The sequence below is a fragment of the Lampetra planeri genome, chromosome 11 (genome assembly GCF_965212315.1).
Source record: "Lampetra planeri chromosome 11, kcLamPlan1.2.h2, whole genome shotgun sequence".
Lineage (NCBI taxonomy): Eukaryota > Metazoa > Chordata > Hyperoartia > Petromyzontiformes > Petromyzontidae > Lampetra > Lampetra planeri.
Genome location: NC_136117.1, coordinates 6,401,968 through 6,427,232, shown reverse-complemented (window position 1 = coordinate 6,427,232; position 25,265 = coordinate 6,401,968). Strand labels below are relative to the sequence as shown.

The window sequence follows — 25,265 nt, the reverse complement described above, 5'->3', positions numbered from 1 at the left end:
ATGTCACCCAGCTCCCGTGGTGGTGAATGTCACCCAGCTCCCGTGGTGGTGAATGTCACCCAGCTCCCGTGGTGGTGAATGTCACCCAGCTCCCGTGGTGGTGAATGTCACCCAGCTCCCGTGGTAGTGAATGGCTCCCAGCTCCCGTGGTGGTGAATGTCACCCAGCTCCCGTGGTGGTGAATGTCACCCAGCTCCCGTGGTGGTGAATGTCACCCAGCTCCCGTGGTAGTGAATGGCTCCCAGCTCCCGTGGTGGTGAATGTCACCCAGCTCCCGTGGTAGTGAATGTCACCCAGCTCCCGTGGTGGTGAATGTCACCCAGCTCCCGTGGTGGTGAATGTCACCCAGCTCCCGTGGTGGTGAATGTCACCCAGCTCCCGTGGTAGTGAATGGCTCCCAGCTCCCGTGGTGGTGAATGTGATCCAGCTCCCGTGGTGGTGAATGTCACCCAGCTCCCGTGGTGGTGAATGTCACCCAGCTCCCGTGGTGGTGAATGTCACCCAGCTCCCGTGGTGGTGAATGTCACCCAGCTCCCGTGGTAGTGAATGGCTCCCAGCTCCCGTGGTGGTGAATGTCACCCAGCTCCCGTGGTGGTGAATGTCACCCAGCTCCCGTGGTGGTGAATGGCTCCCAGCTCCCGTGGTGGTGAATGTGATCCAGCTCCCGTGGTAGTGAATGGCTCCCAGCTCCCGTGGTGGTGAATGTGATCCAGCTCCCGTGGTGGTGAATGTCACCCAGCTCCCGTGGTGGTGAATGTCACCCAGCTCCCGTGGTGGTGAATGTCACCCAGCTCCCGTGGTAGTGAATGGCTCCCAGCTCCCGTGGTGGTGAATGTCACCCAGCTCCCGTGGTGGTGAATGTCACCCAGCTCCCGTGGTAGTGAATGGCTCCCAGCTCCCGTGGTGGTGAATGTGATCCAGCTCCCGTGGTAGTGAATGGCTCCCAGCTCCCGTGGTGGTGAATGTGATCCAGCTCCCGTGGTAGTGAATGGCTCCCAGCTCCCGTGGTGGTGAATGTCACCCAGCTCCCGTGGTAGTGAATGGCTCCCAGCTCCCGTGGTGGTGAATGTCACCCAGCTCCCGTGGTGGTGAATGTAATCCAGCTCCCGTGGTAGTGAATGGCTCCCAGCTCTCGTGGTGGTGAATGTCACCCAGCTCCCGTGGTAGTGAATGGCTCCCGTGGTGGTGAATGGGACCCAGCTCCCGTGTTATAACGACTGACCCTTAACATTTTGAATTTATTTTCAAACCAATTTTAATCTCTCTCAGTGGGCGATGAGAAACTCGCGTGATCTCAGAGTACAAGGCTGCAGAAACAACCACGGGAGATATTAATAGTGGTGATACATGTGCAAGGTGATTTGTAGAAGGCGGGAGGCGCGATCGTGTGACGTCAATGCACTCAGCCTTGTCTAAACCACCAACTGTAGCAAAACGTGTGGCCATATCATTTCAGCAGCATGAAGGCTGTTAGTATTTCAGGGAGTTTGAAAAAGATTTCGCCACCCAGCGAGTGATACATCCTTGGATTATATTTTACTCTTGCATTTGGCAATATATTTAGAGTGGATATTTGAGTGGACATTTGCATTGACATCTGAAAAGGGAACACTGATTTACCCACAAATTAAGCGGTGTCCATTTCGCCGAGGTCAAGCTGCCAGGATTTTCCAAAATTCCGGTCCAGCTATCAGCTGCAATTCATAATGTGGGGTTTTCCTGTTCAGGGTTGTGAGAACTTGCTCTGGAACAGATGTATAACTCCACCGGAAGGCGGTGAGCGGTGAAATAATTAAACTTAACCACGCCATATTCGTGTTTTTTTCGGTAAAGTCACGTAGAAGGGAAATAATAAAATAATAAAAAATATTTAACAAAAATTCTCACGACGTTTCGACTGCAACACAAGCAATCATCGTCAGGTACTTGTGTTGCAGTCGAAACGTCGTGTGAATGTAATTGTTTTATTTTTATTATTTTATTATTTCCCTTCTACGTGACTTTACCGAAAAAAACAAGAATATGAATCCCTGCAGTCACGAAAGCTCTAAATCAAAATTTAACCACGCCAGTATCGGCATCGGATGGATTTAGAACAAGTTTGTACTGTAATCTCATTCACACTAAAACAGAATTGCGTCTTATAGGTTGACCTCTGCCAATGGGCACTGCTTAACTCACAGGTAAAGCAATGTATTTTATTAAAATGTCTTTAAATGCTAGCGAGGAATATCCACGGACGTTTTATTTGCTTTTGCCAGCAACACAATGAAAGAAATGTCAGTTAACCTGTGGACAATGGTTGCATTTTTTGCGCAACTCCACTTGTGAGAAAAAACCCTGGATAATTGAAATAAGGAAGCTGCATTGGGGCTGGAACATTCTGTAAGGGCGGTGATATGGCCACTTGTCTTCTGATGCTGCCACACTGTTCTACACAGGGTCGGCTGTCATCAGGAGCCCCCTAAATTTCGATTGAAAGCTTTCGTGACTGCAGGGATTCATATACTTGGTTCTTTCGGTAAAATCACGTAGAAGGGAAATACAAAAATAAGAATAAAAAAAATAAAAAAACCGCCACGTAAAAAAAAAATCTTCTTGCTGTGGTTTTCACATCTGATGATGATTGCTTGTGTTGCAATTGAAACGTCGTAAGAATTTTATTGTTTTATTTTTATTATTTCCCTTCTACGTGACTTTACCGAAAGAACCAAGAATAGGAGCCCCCTAGTCTAAAACAAACTACAGCTGAGAATTGGAATTATTTAGATACGATGTAAGGCACTTTGAAATGCTGGGGCATTGAAGCACAATATATATTGTGGATCACAAGAATAGGGATGCGGGTGATGGGTTTTTTTGCTGGTCCCGTAGGTCACACGGATTATATGAGTCGTGGGTTATAAGGTTGTGAGCGAAGAGGAGTTGGAGGGTAAATTACGCAAAGACCCAAAACGTTATCTGGAGCGTTGCCTGTACCAGAATGTTTTGACATAGGTCTTTGGTAAATATAGCAGCATGTGGTTAAAGTGGAATGTTACAAATATACAGGTGCATTCCAGTAAAAAAAACTGTTTCTTGTGAAATTCAATAAAGAACATAAAATTACTAGTATAAAAAATTGCTGGTAAAACAAACATTCAACTTGGATTGTTCTAGGAATGGATGTATTTTTTTTTAGTCGCCCAGAGGTTGCAGATGATCGAAATTGCTCAAATTCCACATGGGCAACATACTTATTCTACAGTCTCGTGTACCTCGTATCCTGGTTGTTTGGAGCACTTAATGGTTTTATTTCTCAGTGCTCTACCAACCCTCATCTCCAGTTCAGTGGATTGCAGGCTTGTACAAGCACAACAATTTATGTAAACTTAATACTCCACATTAAATTTTGGATAATTTGGTATGCAGTAGTCATATAATGTTGCATTGGTTTAATAATTAGAATCAACTATTATGGTTATGCTACATGCATTTAATATTTGTTTATTTTAACAATAGGCTAGTATATGCATCGTCAATGCTAAAGTTACATTTAGGGCAATAGAGCAAAGGAGACTTCAAATGAAAAGACAACTGAAAAAAATACATAGTTAAGCAAGACAAACTCATTCTTCCGTTTAATCACAGCCCTGAATTGTGCCTAGTATGCAGGTTCAATGTTAACACAACACCATGAGCTGTGCTGAGTGCTCATGGTAATGTGAGGTGTGGTGCTGCAGGATCTGAGTCCCACTGATCAGAGAGAGGCCTACTGATTGGCACTCGGCCAATACCTGCAGGGAATGTGTCTGCATTTCTGTGTTAACAGGTGAAGGTTTCGGATGCCAAATGGATAAATGGCCCATTGCTTAGTGCACGACACTTTGCACCCGGCGGCCTGATTCATGACCATGGCCAACATGGGGCAAGGTGGCTCGGCTGCAGAGCAAGTGGCTCGCAATGGGAAGCTTGCAAGTTCAAGTCGTGCTTGGTGGTTGAATCTGCCCATCATCCCTCTGGGGAAAATATGTTTAAAATAAGTAACACTTTGTGGGGAAGTTGACAGTGGTTAAAAGAAAGGTGTCAGTTTTGTTGCCAGATAAAAGGGTAAAAAACCAATTATCATATTTTGCTACTGGCAAATGAGGTTCCAATGGTTGACAGTTATTTGTTCTAAGGAGAGATTTTTTTTTTGTCATTGAACTCTGGAATATCTACCATTGACTGCAAGCAGGGCTATGAACAAGGAGGTGAACACCGCTTCAAACGCTCATTTGAGCAAAAATCAGTTAGACCTTTGTTTTTTTACACGGCTAACAATGTCGAGTGCTTTATGAGCTGACCCTGGACTCCCCACTTACTATCCCACACTGACCAGCGTGATGAAGTATGGTCAAATGACGCCCATGACTGACAGTTTGGGGAGGCCTTCATCTAGCAGTGGACTGATGAAATGGCTGAACAGCTTTGTATTCGGTAATTATCATTGCCCATTTTAAATTATGGATTATTGTTTGCCGGCCTCTAGATTATAGCTTATGCCACCCTGGGACTTAATGTTAGAAAAATAATGGCCTCAGTATTCCAGCGTTTGAGTAATTTAGGCAAATTATAGCCTGATGAACAATGCATGATTTTCCCAGACACAAAATCAACCAGATTTTTTATTGCATTTATTTTTCAAGGTTTTGGGTGAATCATTAAATAAATGACAACTACTATAGCATGTAACAGTAATGGTTGTGGATTTTTATGCCCACGGCTCAGGCAATGTAGTGCATCTCCTTAATAGTCCATTTTTTAAGCCCCCACAGATGACTTTTGCCAATAAAATCTACACGGCTATTTGCAGCAATTATTCTGTAGTTAAAAATATAAAGAATGTCTAGGCATTAATGAAGGCACTCTATTGTAAAAGTAATTGTCATTGTAATATGTTGCTGATTTATCATTGATTAGAAATCCGTTTTTGTTATTTAATGACTCTTAACTGGTGCAGTGCTGTATTGGACCTCATGCATGTTCTTAATTCCTATTGGCATTTGAGCCATAGTTGTAAGATTAGCGGGGCATTATTTGAAAGCATGTGTAATAGACTATATCTCATGAAAATCAATGCTGAAAATAATTGTGGGTTAATGATCTCCAGTAGGTGATAACATTGCATTGTGTTTACTATGTGATATGTAGGTATGTACAGAACAATATACATCGATACAAGTTCTGGTTCGTGATTTAATTCAAGTATCTGTTATTTTTTTGTCTTGTTTGTACTTATTAATTTGTATTGTCTGCCTTCATTTCATTTGTCTCCTTCCATCTCATTCTGTCTCATTTGTTGCATTTGCTTGAGTGAAAAATGTTGATGTCATTTCATGAATATTTCATTTAAAATTTTACACGTTTAATACAATGCATATATAACGAGTATCGGAATCCGTTTATAAGTAATTAATTAATTGCGCCTTGTCTAGTGGATGCCAGTATTGTATACCAACATGTATACTGGCTAACTTATATGGGGTAGTTGTATAGCCTAGTTGTTAAGTGTTCTTGCCACAGTTTTGTGTGTGAAGTTCATAGTCTCAATTCCCATAACAGCTCGCCTATATTTCGATTTAAAGCTTTCGTGACTGCAGGGATTCATCTTCTTGGTTCTTTCGGTAAAGCAGCTGCTTGCGTTGTGGCCGAAACGTCGTGAGAATTATTTTATTATGTTTTATTTTTATTATTTTATTATTTCCCTTCTACGTGACTTTACCGAAAGAACCAAGAAGAAGCTCCCCTATACATTTCTACATGTTTCTGTAAATCTAGGATATATGTTACGTAGATATAAACGATCCTGTGAAATAATTGATCGTGATCTATTGTAACCTGACAGTCAAACTCCCAAATAATTAATAATACAAAAAATGGTCCCTGCAAAACGACCACAACAACCTGTGTGTCCTGTGCAATACATTTTATAGAAATATTTATTCGTAAGAGGTTTTCACGACCAATACGATTTATAATTTGATTCGTGTTGGGTTAGATGCTAACAGCTTGATTTGTTTGGCTGTTTTTGGGTGGCGGATGGTTATAGCTCCAATTAACATGCCTGCACGATCCGAGCCAAAATAAATCAATTATAAATTGGAGCGATATGAATGTATCGGTGCATTTACTCCTTGGCGTAAAAACGACCTCACGTGCTATAAAACACTGGCGCAACTGAAAAAAAAACCCGACTGGAACATGCGTGGTGCAACTTCACCATGCTAGATAAGCAAATAAACCCGCAGCAACAAATGGTAATTAGACGGTGACATCATGGTCGTGCCTGATCCACGCTTCGATACAATAGCCATATCGCTAAAACTGGAAGAAGAAGAAGAAAAACACATTCGCCTTCCAAAAGGAAAATTGGCATCGGTCTACAGCAGTGGATATCAAAGTTAGGTGGGTCTTTAACCTCTTCGTAGAGTGAACGATCATCTTAAGCCCCCAAATGGACGGGCAAAGTAGTCGCAGCCAGTATTTTGTGTCTCCTTGCACTGGGCAGCAGCAGAATAACATTTAGCTGCACGCATTTATCTTTACAGACAGTGCATGATAATGTGTGATAGTTATTGAAGCATAATAAAACATTTGAAATGTTACATTGCTTCATGTCTCATGGGCTGATAACAATAACAACACCCCACAATATATGATTGTAATAAAATAAGCATAAAGCATGCAATTTTAATCACAGTACAGACTCGCTAATGGGTATTGTTTTTGCCAACGCAAGCCTGCCAAGCCCGTTCTCACCTCCTAGAGGGGCACTTACAGCGTACATTACACATTACAGCCATTGGCACAATGTGTTATTACAATGACAGAGGCCTCCTAGCATTGCTTTGATTTGTCTATCTAATTAGCCAGCAACGTAATGTTTTTGTTTTTATAGAGGCCATTATGCAAGTAACTGGTGTACGCCTGAATGGCCGTGATGCTGCAGTCGTGCGTAGGGCAGCTCAGATGACTCGTAAAGTGGAACGCGCTGCGTGCTATTCCCGCTTCGAGCTGTTGAACTTCAGGAAGATAAGTTCCTGCGCATGCATTTCCACCGGTCTTACGTGCACTTCGGCCGTCGAGTAGGCGCTGTTTATTCAAATAGCTATTTGGAGAATAATGAGGACCGGTTAAAAGGAAAATACATTATGAGGACGGCTGCTTGCGTTGTGGCCGAAACGTCGTGAGATTTTTATCTTTTTATGTTTTATTTTTATTATTTTTATTATTTCCCTTCTACGTGACTTTACCGAAAGAACCAAGAAAATACATTACGTGTTCTTCCCAAAGCCTCATTCGCGAGCGGGATGTGAATCGATATGGCCCATTGTCAAAATGTCGTCATGGCCGAAAGCTGTTGATGCCACCATATTTCCGATGGATGCATTCACTATTGTACGTTTAAAGTTGAAACAAGATGCGCGGGACCGATTATATTTTAACAAATGCTGGCAATCGGCAGCCCACTCTGAAACCAGTGCATTAATAACAGTGTACCATGCTATTAGTGGCAGCTGATGAAACAGCTATTTTATGGTAAAGGACATTTTTCTACTTATTCGACTGAAAATTTGCAGTTTTTATTTGAATAAGCCGAGTTATTTCTCCAACCCCTCATGTGGAAACCTATTGATTTTTTCCATCTATGGAGCAACAATATTTTGGTGTACGCTGTAGCAAGTTGAAGTTTATTTTGTTTAACCAGGTGAGAACTCAGGAGACCAGGCCAACTTCATTTTCAAGAGTGATCTGCAGTAATGAGTGTGCACGAGTAATTTCAATTGACACTACACATGTTGGAAAAAATATATGGGCATTTATCACAGTACACCATGCCAACATGACAAATTCTAGCCCTCCAGATGCGTGAAAAAAAGTCATAGTGGGACATGTCAATAATTAGAGAAACTTTGAGGTGAGGTTGGTAGATTGTGTTGAGATCATGTGGGCAGGACACTCTCTTGCATGGGCAGTGAGATGCCTGTGGAGGCACTGCACGTAGGTTGATGGCTTATTTGTGTGGCAGTTAACCCTTTCCCACTCCGATGATGGAAGTATACATCAGGTATACATCATCGGAACGGAATCGGAAAGAAAAAATAAAATAAGTATATCAGTACCGAGGCTCCCACAAGGCCATGTGGGAAGGGCGTGTGGCACAGTTTGGCACCAGCTATGAAAGTGCGGTCTTGTCGCTATAGTTCTCTGCGGTGAGTACAATATATTTAAAAACAATGGCGCTATGACTCTAAATAAAAGTAACGCTGAACTGCTTACAAGTTCCAAGATTTAGCGGTGGATGGGTCCCACCCTGCAACTTTGCAGTCGTTTTGGAATGGGAAAGGGTTAAAGGGAATTTGCAATATATTGTGGCTTTTCAACTGCCATTGTTTATTTCCAAAACGAAACAAATGTATGGGCATCAAAAAAATAGTGGCCAAACATCCAAAGCAAGACTTTACTGAAATGGTATTGAGATTCAGTGAGGTTTTCCTGTCTAATTTTTAAAATTGATAAACTAAACTCCCTTAAAGAGAGAAACCCTGCAGACTCAGTATTTCATTATATCTTTTAATACAATTTCACAAACACATTTAATAAGGTGCTGCATCCAAGTGGGATGAGTGTCCAGGAATAGCATTTGGTAGCAGCATCACACACTCCAGTGGACCAGTAATTACCAGTGTATTTTAAGATGTGCTGATAGCAGGTTTGGAACTGCGCCCATGATACAGGCACACTGTGACCTGTTCCTGCCAATAATGTCGCACAGTATCTAACTTTCACTTAAACACGTATTATTCAATGACAGTACAGACTGATTTATGCCTGCTATAAAACACACACTATGAATAGATATGACATCACTTGTTAATCACGTAACATACAATTTTGATTTATTTGCCTTTTTGCCAGTCAGCAATGGGAGACCCATTTTATAAAATGACACATTCCAGTAATTATTTTTGTCACCTGCATTTCATTGTCAACATTGAATTGGAGCACTACACCAGGATGCCGTGGCCTTCTGTCAGCAGTGATGGCACAGGTCTTTTAATGTCCACTCTATAGAAGAGAACGTGATTTTAGTATTTCCCTACAAATACTTGCGTACATTGCGTCGTCAACTTGGTGAAGACTGGCTTTTTGTTGCATGAACTCTAACCTCTGGGCGTTGTCATCCCATGTTCCATTCACGGGCACCTCTGTTTTCTAGGGGCACCTCTGTGGCGAGATGTTACCGCCATTACCTGGTATACAGGAGGTCGTTGGGTTTGAGTCCGAACCTGACACTTGCTATATATTTAGAGTTCACATATCTATCTCCCCGTGTTCATGTGGATTTTTCTCCGGGTCCTCTGATTTTCCCTCTCCACATTACAAAACATGCGTTTAGAGTATTTGGCTACTATAAATTTCGACATAAGCCACTTTGTTGAGTTACAATTTGTAGCCAGGTCTCTTCTGAAAGAGAGCTCGATACCTGAGTGGGCCTTACATGGTAAAAGTATTCCCTGCTTAGAATGTCACATGTGCATGAAACCAACGTTTTTACTTTTCAGGGCTGGAACATGCCAAATTAATGAACTGCGTCATATATTCCTCAAGCATTTCAGTTCCAAAACTATGATCTTTTTCATTTCTGCTTTGATTGTCCATTACTCAAAGCAATAATGTAGCCTAATCTTGATGCTGAGTCGGGCTCTGATTCAACGTTTTGCTCCACTAATCCTACCACTCAATCTTTTTGCCGTTTCACCCCCCCCCTCCCACCATCAAAGCCCGCCACTGTGTTCGACTGCCACTGCGCCATGGCGAACATGGGCAGGCGCTACCTGCGTGCCTTCGTGAGCGGCTTCTTTGTGTCTGTGCCCGTCACCGTGACGCTGATGGACCGCGTTGCGTACGTGGCACGCGTCGAGGGCGCCTCCATGCAGGTGAGCGTGAGCACGCGCGTCGCGGTGGCCTGAACACCTCCATCACCCCAGTGTCTCTGGGCAGGTCTGGACCACCTATCAAATGCATTCATTGCAGCCGCACGAGCCACAGTCCTGAACCTCGCCAATTTCCCCACGGCATGAAGGAGGATGGCGGGGGAGTGAGGTGGGGGGGACGATGTCAACCCCAACTGCAAGCGATGATGACATTTTCGCTTGCAGCCTCCGTCAGCGAGCAGAGACCAGGCTCTTGGGGGTTTGAATGGGGCCTCGGCGGGCACCCATCATCGCAGTGGAAGAATGGCAGGGATATCTTGTAGATGACAAGATAAGATGACAAGGTGTTCTTCGGTGGCCAGATGAGCTCCACGGTAGGTCGTGGTGTCAAGGACATGGGCCCTCATTCACTTTTGCATCACTATGGAGTCCAGCAGATGTTCTTGGACCTGGTGTGTAGCCATGATGTTGTGTGGATGTGCTGATGCTGTAAGAGTGATTACAAGCCGATGGGCTGCACAAAAGTCTAGCAGCCTCCTTCCATTCCTATTGAGCTGATCTCGCCCATGCCTTCCAACCATTCCAGGCCAGGTGCCTGCATCATGACCCACTCGGGCATTAAAGTAACCAAACAAGATGACTTTCTATCCTGAGGGATGACTTTAGCCGGCACCTGGAACCAGAAGTCATAGGAGGCATCTGACTCATCAGCTTTACCTGCATCCCTCCACTAAAATTCAAAAGCCCCCACCACCACCATTCCTTGCCTCCCGTTGATGGGGAGGTGAGTCCACAACACTCTGTGTCTCGTAGTTTCCCACAATGCACCTGGGCACACACACATTCCTGCGCACAAACATTCACTCATTCGTCCACACAAGTGTGCACCACCATGCTCATTGGGGGGTAACAGGTTGGTGCGCTCTCATATACCCAGGGAAAGTGCACCAATGTATTGTAGAACGGCACACAATAGGAAGTGACTGCAAACTAGTGCACCGTGTGTATCCATGACCTTTGCGAAAGCCGCGGTGGCTCGTTTTATTATTATTATTAAAAGGTCGCTCTCAGGAGGAAACACTATTTAAATTAGTCTCTTTATGAGATGGCCCTTTTGCAAATGCTTGCATAGTATTGAATTCGTATTAAGCAAGCAGTTCATGCATTCACAAGCAAGTCCATGTGATGGAAATGAAGTGTTTTCTCCGAGTTGAAATGTTTATATTATCTGCCTGACGGAGTGTGGGATTTCTCAGAAGGCCTTTCATAATGTCCAGCGTGAAATTTTTTCTTTATTTCCTTCTAGGAAAATGCATTGCAATGCGTATGGCCTCTGCTTGGGACATAACTTCGTACGGAACATAGGTTTGCCGACCTGCCTGTGCATATTTTTGAGGAGTTGTCCGCTCACTCACGTGTGTAGCTTTTCTCCAGGAACTCTTCTTCCCACGAGCAAAATGCTTCATCAAATATCTGGTCACGTATCCCGAGAAGGACCTTCCAGAAGAAGTCAGACTCGGTGACACTTTTAGAGTTGAATAATAATCTGGATATTCCTATATTACAATTTATTTGTGACAATTATTCTAGGCACTCCAGTGTGTTTTTTTTACAACTGAGAGATTTTAGCTATGCAGCAGGGAGAGGGTAATACTCTTCTCGTCGGAACTGTCCGCCCTGTCTTGATTGAGGGGAAGGTGGGGAAGAACACGGTGGATGTTTACTTGTGCAGCTCACTTTCCAACCCGATCCAAGGATCAGCACATTCTCTGTATGTACGTCTGCTGAACTTCCTTTGCACCGTACATAGCCAACCATGCTCATCGGAGGTACACATGTGGATGAGCATTTACAGCGTTATATTTGTATAATCTGAACACCAAAATATAATGATTAATTCCATCTCGCGTCTTTCATGCAAATTGCATCTCACACTCGCCGAGGAACCACAGACAACCTGGAAGGCTGCGTAGCGTTGAGCCAACAATTGCCGCTGCAGTTCTCTCCATGCGAAGATGTTTTCATATTAGTGAGCGTCCATTATACATGTGGCAGGAACCTGGAGCGCCCGGAGAAAGCCTAGGCATGCAAGAGGGTGGGGGGCAACACTCTTATCCCATGCAGAAGAGACGGATGATATCAGTCCACACTTTGCTGCTTCTGCTTTCTGCTGGCGAGCAAGTGGCCATCGGAAGGGGGCCTCGCAACATTTGTGTAGTTTCTTTCGGTGATCCACCAAAACCCTCGGCCCTCTCCACAGTGCTGGATTACAGGCCATGCGCATAGCCACCACATCGTTGTCAATGTTCGTTTTGTTTTTCCGTGCCGAGACGAATGAAAGCAGTGGCGTGGTCCCATGTGCAACAAGCCGCACGCTTTTATTGGGTTGTTAACCGATTCATTGTGAAGGACGTGGAATTAAATTGACATTTCGGCGTTGGTGAGAGCTGCATACTTTTGTTTTCAGTTTAACACACAGGCTTTCACGACCAATATTATTGGGTTAGATCACATACATATAAATGTGTCGTTAAACACGCTAATTCGTCTTTTGTACAGACGACACAATTTGTGATTTTTAACTATTTTAAAGGAGAATAAAATTTTGGTGGACACGTGTTGCTCGAAAGCATACATGTGTAGAGGTGTAATTGTGTATGGGCGCGGATGGCTAACAAACACAAGGGGCGTGGTTAGGGCCGTACACAGAGGAGGTGCTCACACCGATGTCCGCACCTGCATCCCCCACGGGCCCCTCCCGGGGGCCGAGTACTATAAAAGGTGGTGAGCCGGAGGGCTCGAGGTCGAGTATCAGCTTAAAGCAGCGAAGACTGAAGACCAGCTAGAATAGGCCCCGGAGCTCCCCTGGCTCGCTGTCCTTGTCAGGGCCGACCAGGGCAAGCCGGTGGCGTGGCCCCGAGAGCCCAGACTGACGTTCTTATAAGAGCCGGTCTGGAGACTCAGGGTGCCGGGATCCCAGCTTGACCAGGGCTGGGATAGGTAGCCTCCCCTAGCTCCGTAGTGGAGGACTTGGGCTTAGGTTAGCGGGGTTAGATGTTGTGTCTCCCGGTTAGCCGAGTAAAGGGGACGATAACCCCTTAAGTACTGTGTGTACCCGTTACTGTGCACAAGTTGGTGTTAATAAATAAGTGTGCCTCCGACCCCATCGTCAAAGCCTCCTGAATACTTACTACATCTGGGGTCAGAAGTAAACGTTCAACGATGGACACACGAGGGACGACACGTACCAGGGAGTCGGAGATGGAGGACACCGCGGCCGAATCGCCACCAGAGATGGCCGAGGTCGGATCGGAGCAGCCGGGGCAGAGTACACCCGCGCTGCTACGACAGGAAGGGGGGGATGCGTCGGCCGAGGGACTTCGGCTGGCTCACTCCCGCCTGGCGGAGCTGCTCTACGCTGCGGCCGCCGCTTTGGAAGAGATCACGCGGCTGGGGGCTGGAGGGGCTGCGCGGGACGACGACAGCAGCCGACGCGCGGCGACATTTCCCGCCACCCAGATGGCGAATTGGACGGACGCCGAAGCACTGCGCGCGCTGCCGGCGATGCTGGACAACGACGCCCTGGCTACTCTCACCTCAGCGCCTAAGGAAAAGCGCGCCACGCTGCACTTGGCGCTGCAGCTGCTGTCAGCTGTCTATGGCCCGCCTTTGGACTGCAGGCAGCTATTCCACGATCGTCATCAGGGCGCCAACGAATCGCCCCTGGCCTTCCGGACGGCTCTCCTGGCCCTGGCGAAGGCAGCTTTCCCGCGGATGGATGAGGAGGGAGTGGACGCTATGGTGGCTGAAAAGCTGCTGCTACTCGCGGATGAGCTGGACGTCGCCGTCTTGGCTCAAGACGACGCGGAGATGTCGTCCTTGCTGGTCGCGCGCCACATCCACGGGGGCTTGCGGTCCCTGCGTCGCAAGCCACCAAGGGGGTGGCCGGCCATGCCATGGCGGCCACCACCCTCCCATCGGAGGAGGTCTGCGGGGTGGAGCGGCGGGGGGAATGGAGATCGGCGGCACCACAGGCTCGGAATGGACCGAGCCGCCAGGAGCAGCCCAGGCCATCTGGGGTGCTCACACGCTGCTACAACTGTGGCCTTCAAGGCTACGTTGCTTCAGGATGCCGGGCTCCCCGTCAGCGCGGGGCGACACCTCGTCAGGACGCCGCGCCGTCTCCACCCAAGCTCCAGCAGAGAAATACGGCGAGTCGTGGCACCTCACGTTTGGCCCATGCACACATCCGACACACACTCACGCGCTCAACCGAACAGGGCTCGCGAATCGACGGCCGTTGCGCCCGATTGTTCTGAAATGCGGCGAGCGCTCCAACCGGGTCAGTGGTCGGAGCTCGCCCATCGTGTCGTTGCAGCGTCGGCGGGATCGTCGGTTGTGGTCGGTCATATTGATGGGGTAGAGGTGCGGATTTTAATTGACACAGGAGCGTCGGCAACCATTATATCTGATTTGATTTATAACATTCTTCCCGTTCAAAGTCGTCCCTTGCTCCCCGTTGACGTGCCATGCTATGCTGCTAACGGGGGCTCGCTAGGCATCATTGGCCAAATCCGCACCAAAATTTGCATTGGAGACATTAAATTATCCGGCCCTGTTTTGGTTTCCTCCTCACTGGCGGTTCCGTGCCTGTTGGGGACGGATTTCTTGGCCAAAATGCCCATTCGTATCTTGATTGACCAGGGGTGCATCGAGCTCCCGTCGGGTCGACGCGTAACGTTTTTGTCTTCCCCCGCCACGGAGCGTCGGGCGTTTGCAACCGTGCAGGCGCTAGTGGCAAAAACTGTGCGCGTACCCCCGGGGGCTCAGATGCTCGTCCCTCTTAGGTTGCGTCGGCCGTTTGCTGAGGGGGTTGCGGATCGGGGGGTCTTGTTGGGACCATCTCGGGCCGGGGTCAATGGCCCCGATTTACTAGCGGCTCAGACCATGGTGAAAGGGGATGGGGACCCCTTCATTGCAGTCCTTAATGTAGGATCGCGAACGGCCGTGGTTCCTCAAGGGACCGTGCTTGCACACGCAACGCCGGCACCCTATGAGGAACCACTCGTGGGTCAGGTAACCACCGATCCTCCGTCGCGACCGCATTCGGACTGTGATGACAGATGGCTGGATGCACTTTGTGCGGGATCAGTGGAACTGTCCGACTCGCAGCGTGCGCAGCTGCGAGTTCTCCTGAAATAATTTGCCGACGTTTTTAGTCAACACAAATTTGATATTGGTTGTACTAAATTGCTGCGACACCATATTGACACGGGTGACAGCGCGCCAATCCGCCAAAATCCCTTTCGGCTGAGTCCCGCCGAAAAGGATCATGTCAAATCGGCCGTTGATGACATGCTAGCCGCCGATATCATTTCCCCTTCCAACAGCCCGTGGGGCGCGCCGATCGTTTTGGTGAAAAAACACGACGGCTCACTGCGGTTTTGTGTCGACTTTCGGCGATTGAACAAAATTTCTGTGGCAGATGCGTACCCGCTTCCTCGAATGGATGAGTCGCTCGATGCCTTGGCGGGGGCGTGATTCTTTTCCACCCTCGATTTACTTTCTGGATTCTGGCAGCTTCCTCTGGATGACGAATCAAAACCTAAGACTGCTTTTCGTACACCGCAAGGTCTCTTCCAATTTAACCGCTTGCCGATGGGCTTACATTCTGCGCCGGCAACTTTTCAGCGGTTAATGGAACTGGTCTTGGCAGGCTTGCAATGGGATTCGTGTTTAATTTACTTGGACGATGTCATCGTCTTTAGCAAATCCTTCGAGGAACACCTCCAGAGGTTGCGTGCTGTTTTTCTCAAAATGCGGGCTGCCAATTTGAAATTTAAACCGCAGAAGTGCTATTTGCTCCGCGAATCGGTGCGGTATTTGGGTCACATTGTTGGGCGCTCGGGGATATCCACTGATCCCGCCAAAACGGAATGCGTCAGCTCCTGGCCAACTCCCACCTCGGTGGGAGAGGTCAGGAGTTTCATTGGGTTCGCGTCGTACTACCGACGGTTTGTGGCTGACTTCGCTACGATCGCGAAACCATTGCATGCCTTGACGTCCAAGGGAGTCAGGTTTCATTGGGGGCCGGAGGAGGAGGCTGCTTTTCGCGCCCTCCGGAATGCCCTGGTGGGGGCTCCGCCGTTGAATTACCCCGATTTCTCACAACCCTTCTTGCTCGATACAGACGCAAGTAACACGGGCATTGGGGGCGTGCTGTCCCAGCTCATTGGGGGCGTAGAGCATGTGGTGGCTTACGGTAGTCGGGTACTGTCTCCAGCGGAACAACGGTACTGCGTTACCCGTCGGGAATTATTGGCAATTGTTTATTTCATTCAGCAGTACCGCCCGTATCTGTACGGTCGGCGTTTCACCGTCCGTACAGATCATGCGGCTCTACAGTACGCCCTGCGGGTTCAACAACCATCGGGCCAGTTGTCTCGATGGTTGGAGATTCTCCAAGACTACGACTTTGTCACCACATATCGTAAGGGCGTCCGCCACACGAACGCTGACGCCCTGTCGCGGTTGCCACCCACTTCGGAGTGCGCTTGCCTCTTGGGTTCGGGGCGTTGTAGGCCCCCGAACGTCACCACCGATTCGGTCCTCGTGGCCGCCGCCGATGCGCCTTCGGCTTCGGGTCCTATCGAGCAAGAAGGGAGGGATTCGTTGCTGGGGTTGTCGGTCGCGGAGTGGGGACGCCTCCAAATGGAGGACACCTCCCTCCTCGCTCTGCGCCGTCGCACCGGGGGGGTTGGTCAGGGGGCGGCGAACGTTGACTCGTGGGGGTTGTTCCAGGGTCTTTTAATGCACTGGGACGGAAAATCCCGCCGCCAACGGCTCGTGGTGCCTGCAGCATTAAGGGGTAAGGTGGTATGGGCTGCTCATGAGCGGCTCCTACACTTGGGGGTTCACAAGACCTTTGCCACGCTCCAGCTCGATTTCTTCTGGCCGGGCATGGCAAAGGACGTGGGGGATCTCCTGGGGTCGTGCACGCAATGCGCGCAGCGGAAGCCACCAGCAAGGGGGTCCAACCCTCCGCTGCAGTGCATAAAGGTTTCCCGGGTTAACGAGCTCGTTGCTCTAGATATTCTCGGGCCATTTCCCGCTACACCCAGGGGAAATAGGTATTTATTGACAGGGGTCGAATACTTCACGAGATGGCCTATGGCCTGGCCCCTGGCCAACCAGTCGGCAGCAGCCATCGCGGAGGCCTTTGTCCAGGGCTATGTCCTCGACAAGGGTGCTCCGGAACGGCTGCTGACTGACCAGGGTAAGAATTTTTCGGGGAAACTCCTCCGCGAGGTGTGCGATCTCTTGGGTATGGAGAAAATTCGGACCTCCCCGTATCACCCACAAACTGACGGGATGGTGGAACGGCTGCATCGGACCATCACGTCCATGCTGTCCCAGCAGGTATCGGAATCCCAGACAGATTGGGACCTTCGCATTGCCGGTGTGTTGCAAGCCTACAGGATGGCTCCCCATGCGGCCACCGGATTTTTCCCTTTCTTTTTAATGTATGGCCGCGAGGCTAACCCCCCTGTGACGACCCAGCTGAAGCTCTCGGCGCCTCGGGCGAAGTCTACATTGTCCGAACACGTTAAATTTAACATCGGCAAATTATCTGAGGCGCGGGAAGCGGCCGTGCAAAATTCTGAACTCCGCCAGAAGGCGAACGAGAGGCTTCGGCTGGGGCGGGTACATGTGTTCAAATGGAAACCAGGGGACAGGGCATGGTTGCACTGCCCCCAGGTGCCGCTGGCGACCTCGTCAAAGTTGGTACGGCCGTGGCGGGGGCCCGTGGAGGTCGTACAGGTTTTGCGGCCGCAATGTGTACGCGTCAAATGGGGGAGGCGTCGGTGGTACGTGCACCCCTCAAGGTTGAAACCATTCATTGCGCCGCCCCGTGGTTGGCACACACACACGCATGGCCAAACGTGTGAGGGGTCCGCCGACTCCCCGACGTCGCTGCTCTCGCCTAACCTGACATCAACTGTTCCATCTCCAGGTGCAACTGAAGTGACGGGTCCACGACCGCCAACCCCCCCCGGGGGGGTCGGGGGCCACTCGGCAGCGAAACCAGACTCTCTCGCACCCGGACCGTCAACAACCGCCACTGAGCATGCCGGGACGGGCCCTTGTGACGGGCCCGCCGCGAGAACTCGCGCCAAAACGCGCAGACTATTGTGAGGTCGGCCGTTGGGGGGCCTTTGCGGACGAGGGGGGGAGGCGCCCGGAGCGCGTGTATATATGTTGGTTTTGCGGAATGGGGTATTTATTCGGGGGGGTGCGCCGGGTTATTTTTTTTTCTCTTTCTTCTTCTACCTGTTTCCTGTTGTTGTTGTTGTTATGGTTGTCATTGTTCTTGTTAAAATTACGCGAGGCACACACGGTTTTGGTGAGGGATGCACCTTTATTCTGATTTTGTTGCAGCCGGGGACGGCTGCGAGCTGTACAGGGGGGGGGGTGATGTAGAGGTGTAATTGTGTATGGGCGCGGATGGCTAACAAACACAAGGGGCGTGGTTAGGGCCGTACACAGAGGAGGTGCTCACACCGACGTCCGCACCTGCATCCCCCACGGGCCCCTCCCGGGGGCCGAGTACTATAAAAGGTGGTGAGCCGGAGGGCTCGAGGTCGAGTATCAGCTTAAACCAGCGAAGACTGAAGACCAGCTAGAATAGGCCCCGGAGCTCCCCTGGCTCGCTGTCCTTGTCAGGGCCGACCAGGGCAAGCCGGTGGCGTGGCCCCGAGAGCCCAGACTGACGTTCTTATAAGAGCCGGTCTGGAGACTCAGGGTGCCGGGATCCCAGCTTGACCAGGGCTGGGATAGGTAGCCTCCCCTAGCTCCGTAGTGGAGGACTTGGGCTTAGGTTAGCGGGGTTATGTTGTGTCTCCCTGTTAGCCGAGTAAAGGGGACGATAACCCCTTAAGTACTGTGTGTACCCGTTACTGTGCACAAGTTGGTGTTAATAAATAAGTGTGCCTCCGACCCCGTCGTCAAAGCCTCCTGAATACTTACTATACATGAATGCGGCACATTTTCCCAGAAGGGGCATAGGACCACCGTGCAGATGTACTTGTAGGTTCGCTCAAATGAGCAGCCCAGCACAAATAAACAAACAACAATTGAAGGAAACAACGACACCACGATGTCATGTGTAAGTTGTCCATTGAGTATATTTGGTTTTCCATGCTGCTGCATCTGCTCTTAGTGCATGGGGAGAGTTGGTTGGCTTTGTTCATCTTGTGTGCCCGAAGAAAGATCTCTGCTTCTGCCTGATTCTTTTTATTTATTATCAAACATTGTATGAAGGTGAGACGTGGCCTCCAGAATTATGCTGTGAATGTGTCACTATCAGTTGAGTTGTCTCTGTAGCACCTCGATTGTCGAGCAAGCCTCCTATGTCCCTATGTCCCCCCCCCCCACGAGGCTTTGCAATACATCCATTAAAAAATACCCGTGTTGCATTTGAGTGTGCCCTGAGGTGTATCTTGGCTCTTATAATATGCAGCAGAGAATGTGAGAATACCAACTCAAAGAAATTGAAGAAACATCTTTTGAGACCCAGTAAGGCTTCGTGAACAAATGAGCACCAGCGATGAATTTCATCCAAACATGGCTCAATGGTGTCAAGGGTCGTCAGTATGATTTTCCTCCATGAACCACTTTTGCGTTGACTTAACAGCTCCATTTCCACCACCGCGTTATCTGCTCGAATTACCCAATTGTGCTGCCTGCTAATAAGTAGGCATTCGAGACTCCGTGGCATCATTTGTGATTATTGTGTGCTGGTGTAATTGGTCAAATGCCAGTCATGGATATTACCCTTTGGTTCTTTCGGTAAAGTCACGTATAAAGATAAAAGAATAAATTAAATACTAGCATACGACGTTTCGATTGCAACACAAGCAATCATCATCAGGTATAAATGAAATAGAACACAAATCTAGTATACTTAGAAATGTAATGTAATACAACAGAGAGTCGGATAACATAACAGTCAACACCCTACCTGGTTGATCACAGAGTATCTCTGTGATATCTGTCTGCTTATATGTCTGTTTATATGTCTCTGGTTCTGTGCTTTATCTCTCTCTCAAATTGAGCATTCTCAGAAAGAACGTAATCAACCAGGTAGGGTGTTGACTTATGTTATCCGACTCTCTGTTGTATTACATTACATTTCTAAGTATACTAGATTTGTGTTCTATTTCATTTATACCTGATGATGATTGCTTGTGTTGCAATCGAAACGTCGTATGCTAGTATTTAATTTATTATTTTATCTTTATACGTGACTTTACCGAAAGAACCAAAGAGTAATTCCTGCAGTCACGAAAGCTCCAAATTAAGTATGGATATTACCCACAATTGTGGCACGTCGCTAAAAGAGGGGATGGCCGGTGATTGAGAATAACGAGGGAGCGCATTCCCAGGGAGGGAGCTTGCCTGATGCTACATGCACGTGGACCAGCGAACTAATTTGGGGTCACGCTGGGTGAATTATTGCGTCGCGTGGGGCCGTGAGAGATGGCCACGGCTTGCGTAGGCCTTCATATAACAGTTTGCTGATCAATGACGATGATGATGAACTTGTAAAATATGTATGTATACCTATTATCCTCTATGAATTAGAAAGGCACGTGTTATCCATGATGGGTATCGTTGGGGTTAGTTAGTAAACTACAGAGTCATTAAAATTGGAGAGTGAAAGACAATATTGGACTGTCAAGTAGCTTTTTTCGATTTAAAGCTTTCGTGACTGCAGGGATTCATCTTCTTGGTTCTTTCGGTAAAGTCACGTAGAAGGGAAATAATAAAATAATACAAATTTAACATAATAAAATAATTCTCTCTCCCCGACAGACCTGGTCTTCACCTGAGGACGGCTGCTTGCGTTGTGGCCGAAACGTCGTGAGAATTATTTTATTGTTTTATTTTTATTATTTTATTATTTCCCTTCTACGTGACTTTACCGAAAGAACCAAGAAGATATCAAGTAGCTTTAATTGTATTCTCAAGATTGAGTATGCCGCAGCGCTGCATGAGCATGTGAAGCCGGCTCGAGTGATGTGCTCGTGTTATTGTGAGCACTGGGGCGAGAGGGCATCTTCCCAATCCTCTGCTGCCTCTATTGAAAGTTGTCGGTGCAGTGTTCAACGTTGCAGTGAGAAAAGTTGTGTCCCACACCATGCCGACTCGAAGTGTCCCGTGTGAACTAGAGTGGAGTGAACGGGCGTCATTGATGTGGCCAAAATTATCTCACATTTGCTTCTCATGAAAGAACCACAGTGCTCACGAAATGGCAGTCACGTGTGAAATGTCTCTTCGCTACTCAGTGGAATGAAATCGACGCGTGAAAGAACAAGTACCTCATACCCGATACGTTCCATTCATTGGCTACCACATTCTGATAAGCTCTCCCCCCCCCTTCTCCTCCCCCTAAACTTGTATTTAAGAACTTGCATCTTGGAATCCCTGCCTCACTTGATACAGCAAATCTGGCTGTGACGGTCCCACCTGATGACGGAGACTTGTGTTGCCTCCGAAACGTCGTGATTTATTATTATTTTATTTTCATGAATTTTAATTTCATTTTTTACCTACGTGACTTTACCAAAAAAACTAAGAGTATGAATCCTTGCAGTCACGAAAGCTTCAAATCTAGAATTACGTTCATACAGTATTCTCCTTTAGTTATTCTCATTGACCATCAGCCATGATCTATCCACTGCTGGACGAAGGCCTCCCCAAGCGTGATGGGTCTCGTATTGTAAAAATCCATCTCGTTCCTCCATGCAAGCCGACCTCATCTCTGCATTCTCGTGGTGGATTTCCTCTCGGTCATGTTTCCTTTTTTGGCTGCCACTTGTCATTTTTTCCCTCTGCCACCATCTCTTATCTCTTTGAATGACTTATGTTTGTTCTTTGATCCATGGATGTCTCTTCCTGCATTTCAAGTGTTTATTTCAAGCATGCACTTATCCACTTTCTTTGTGAACTTGTCGACCTTTGTTCAGTTTACTTCCGATCAATATGTCATAGCAGGGGATTATATACTCAGGGATAACTAGAGGGCGCCTGACAAAGTGATGGTTGGATAACATAAACATTTTAACTAAACTCTTTGGTAGCATCTAAATGCTATTGACTACTATAATGAGCCAAGACTGTCTTGTGTGTCCCGCACGTGACGTCACTCCATGTCGACCAGCCCCCCTCATTAATAATCATGAGCAGGTTACGTCGTCCAAATGGTCACCCCCCCTCCATTAATAATAATTAGCGGGTGACGTCACTCCACATGGGGGGGCGAGGCGCCTCCTCCCCCCTCCTCAGCGTCAACTTACAACCCTCACTACAAAGGCAGAACCCTCACGTTACGTGATCTCCATCACCCGATTGAGACATCGAAGTAAAAAGGACGTCATGATGAACAAGGGATTATAACCTTTAAATTAAATAGGTCTGTGTCACCGCGCCCTTACAAATTGCACTCGCATTCATGCAGTGATTATCACGTCGCGGTCTGCCTTTCGCTTGCCAGTGTCAGATTTACTGCAATACACCCGTCTTTGGAGGGACAAAAGGCTCGTGTAAAATAAGATTCTAACTGGGTATCAGACTCTCATGAAGCGGGAGAGGCTATAAGCCGGAGGCGGGCACGGTTGGAAGTCGGCCACGAGTGGGGCTGCCAACGCGCGACGAACTTGTCGGTGTCGCGTAGAGTCATTAAGCGAAGGAAATTAAATTACACCGCCGACAAAGTGTTGAATAGCCGTGCAATTAATTCCAGTTTCCAATTGTCTCGCTAATCGTGGGCTTTCGTTGTGTTTTTGAGAAGGAGCCGAGCGTTTTTGATAAGCCTTGTTGTCGGGCACAGTGCTCCGTTGATGCGGTGCATTTTCTGCATCGTTCCCATAGGTCACTGTAATAGCTGTCTCGTTTAGCACGAGGCAGCAATCGAGATACGGTTGCACTTTGCATTGAGATTTAATCGTGCATTTGATGGCAAATTAGGGATGCGTATGGCGGGACCGGTGACCTGTGATTAAGTGTAGCCCATGCTGAGCGAAGAGGTCAGAAGGTCAGCAGTTACACCGCACTTATTTTCAGAACCTGGCATTAACGCCTACACACTGGGTCGCATTTGCACATTGATACGTCTCGTATCCTCCAATTTTCAAGGAAAACTTTGCCAATTTCTCCATGAAGAACCGTACACGATGGGGTAAATGGCCCGTCAAGGCGATGTGTCGTCGGCTGTTTTTGTCAAGATGTGAATCTGACCCATTATCTATTCTAATGGGTGTAACCCTCTCCCCTCGCATTTGAAGTCATGTAAAAACGGTCTTTTTAAAATCTTAAGTATAGTTATATTTAAATAAATATAAGAGAACTGCAATAATTGTATTGCTCGTTGAGCTCCTCTGCACAAATTGCGGTTTGATTCGTTGTTGAGTGTCGTGTAAGTTATTGATTTTAATTGATCTTTGTGGAATTTGTATGTTTATCCAGAAATACAATGTTGGGCAGATTATTACGTACTCTTTATTTGTTAACCAGGCCGCACCCACGTTTCTGTCTGCCGAGTGTCTCATTCGTCTTTTCTTCTTTAGTGGCGTTTGAACAAAAAAAAAAGCAACATCAGATGACAATTGTACGTTTAATATTGTGAGCCATCCCATGGCATCCAAGGTGGGAGCTGAGTGGATTCTTCTTATTCCACAAGTGGAGCGAACCCGGCGAACCGAGCTCGACTCCCGCTCCTCACGGCCAAGACCAGTGACGATTATCTGAACTATCCCCTGGGTAGACTCGGCCTCAAATGAATACCTAGTGCGATGCGCAAAGATTGCCATGAGTGAGACAAAGTCGGCCGGGCGTGGTGCTTGCCACCCGCCCTGTCGTGTCCCGTTCCAGCCTTCATAGGTGCACACCAACAGCACTTGCCCTAGCAACATGTTAAGGCTATATGGGTTATCTTTGTCCGTGTTTGTTGTTGGTATGCCTGATGCTTTGGTGAGTACTCGATCCTCCATTTATGGAGGATATATCCACATCTTCTTCCTTGTGCTGGTTTTGGACAGAGTTGAGAGCGGTCCGCAGAGAAACCAGTGCTGTTCTTTTGTCGGGTGTTCCATAAGTGTCTCATTATTCGCTGAAAGGGTGAAAATTTGCTTTACTTAGAACAGTATGTATGCTGCTCTGGGGGAGGAGGGATTGAAAGTGCTTTGTGTCCTGGTGGTGGAGTTGGGATCGGTGTGTGAAACGTGGTTATGGTGCGGGTGGTGTAAAGGTGATTGAGGGAGGACATCCTCACTATGGGAACCTCATTTGCCAGTAAAAATATGATAATTGATTTTTTACCCTTCTATCTGGCAACAAAACTGACATCCTTTTTTGCAGGAAAGACCATAAGTGTGACAGTGACAGACCAGTACGAGTAAATGTAGTGAATAGATTCTAGATATTACAGGTGATATAAATATACCTTGGCATACTGTCGACAGTGCTTTCATTTAAAAAATTCAATGTGGTAAACCCTTAACACTGGCGTAAACCAAAACGTAATAACACGTGAAATACTGCAGCTGAACACATTTTGTACATTTACAAATCTGAATGATGGTGTAACAAGCATTTGGAACAACTTTAGAAGGTACGATGTACAGGATTTATTGAATTAAGATCCCAGACCAGAGCAAGTGGAACAAAGTTTGAAAGCGACATAGGTTTCACTGATGTCCATGGTAGCATGCTTCAATCGGGTCTTAATGGATTTGGGAGTGTGCAATTTCTGCATGGAACAATCAGGCTAAATGTAGAGCACTCTTTTTTTTAAATCTGCAATTCAATGATGTTGGTGCCGCACACACACGTCGACGCGCACGCTCCTCAATGTGATTTCCTTGCTCTCAGATTCCGAAGGCCTCTGTTGCTGCTCGCAGCCAGCGGTCGTTTTCTTTTTAAAACAAATTAACGTCAAAGCATTCAGTTTAACACGAAGGCTTTTGCGACCAATATCATCCATAATAGAGGTTTTTGGGTTAGATCGCGTAAATATATAAATGTGCAAGAGCGCAGAAGGGTGGTCAACACATCTACGCCTCTATATAAGGAACAAAACAGTAAGACTTCTCTACAAATCTGGTTGTCACCTGATGAAGCTAGTTGTAATTACTGGCAAAACGTCTTACTCAGTTTGTAAATGTTGTGGCTTGGCTCTCCAACACACCGGTGTGCTGTACTAATACACTACACTATACACTACATGATACACTACACTACTATACA

At 47.4% G+C, this 25,265-nt stretch overlaps 1 protein-coding gene across 4 annotated transcripts in view; it reads left to right on the top strand.

Moving 5' to 3' along the window:
• Window positions 1-25,265, top strand: part of IMMP2L (inner mitochondrial membrane peptidase subunit 2) — a 303,938-nt gene that overhangs the window by 19,540 nt on the left and 259,133 nt on the right. For all 4 annotated transcript variants that reach the window (XR_013585867.1, XM_078598685.1, XM_078598683.1 and 1 more), the window contains exon 2: window positions 9,807-9,962. Coding sequence is in view for 3 of the 4 variants with exons in the window: in XM_078598685.1 (XP_078454811.1) it covers window positions 9,807-9,962 (156 nt within the window). In the remaining variant the exon portion in view is untranslated. The remainder of the gene's footprint in view (window positions 1-9,806; window positions 9,963-25,265) is intronic.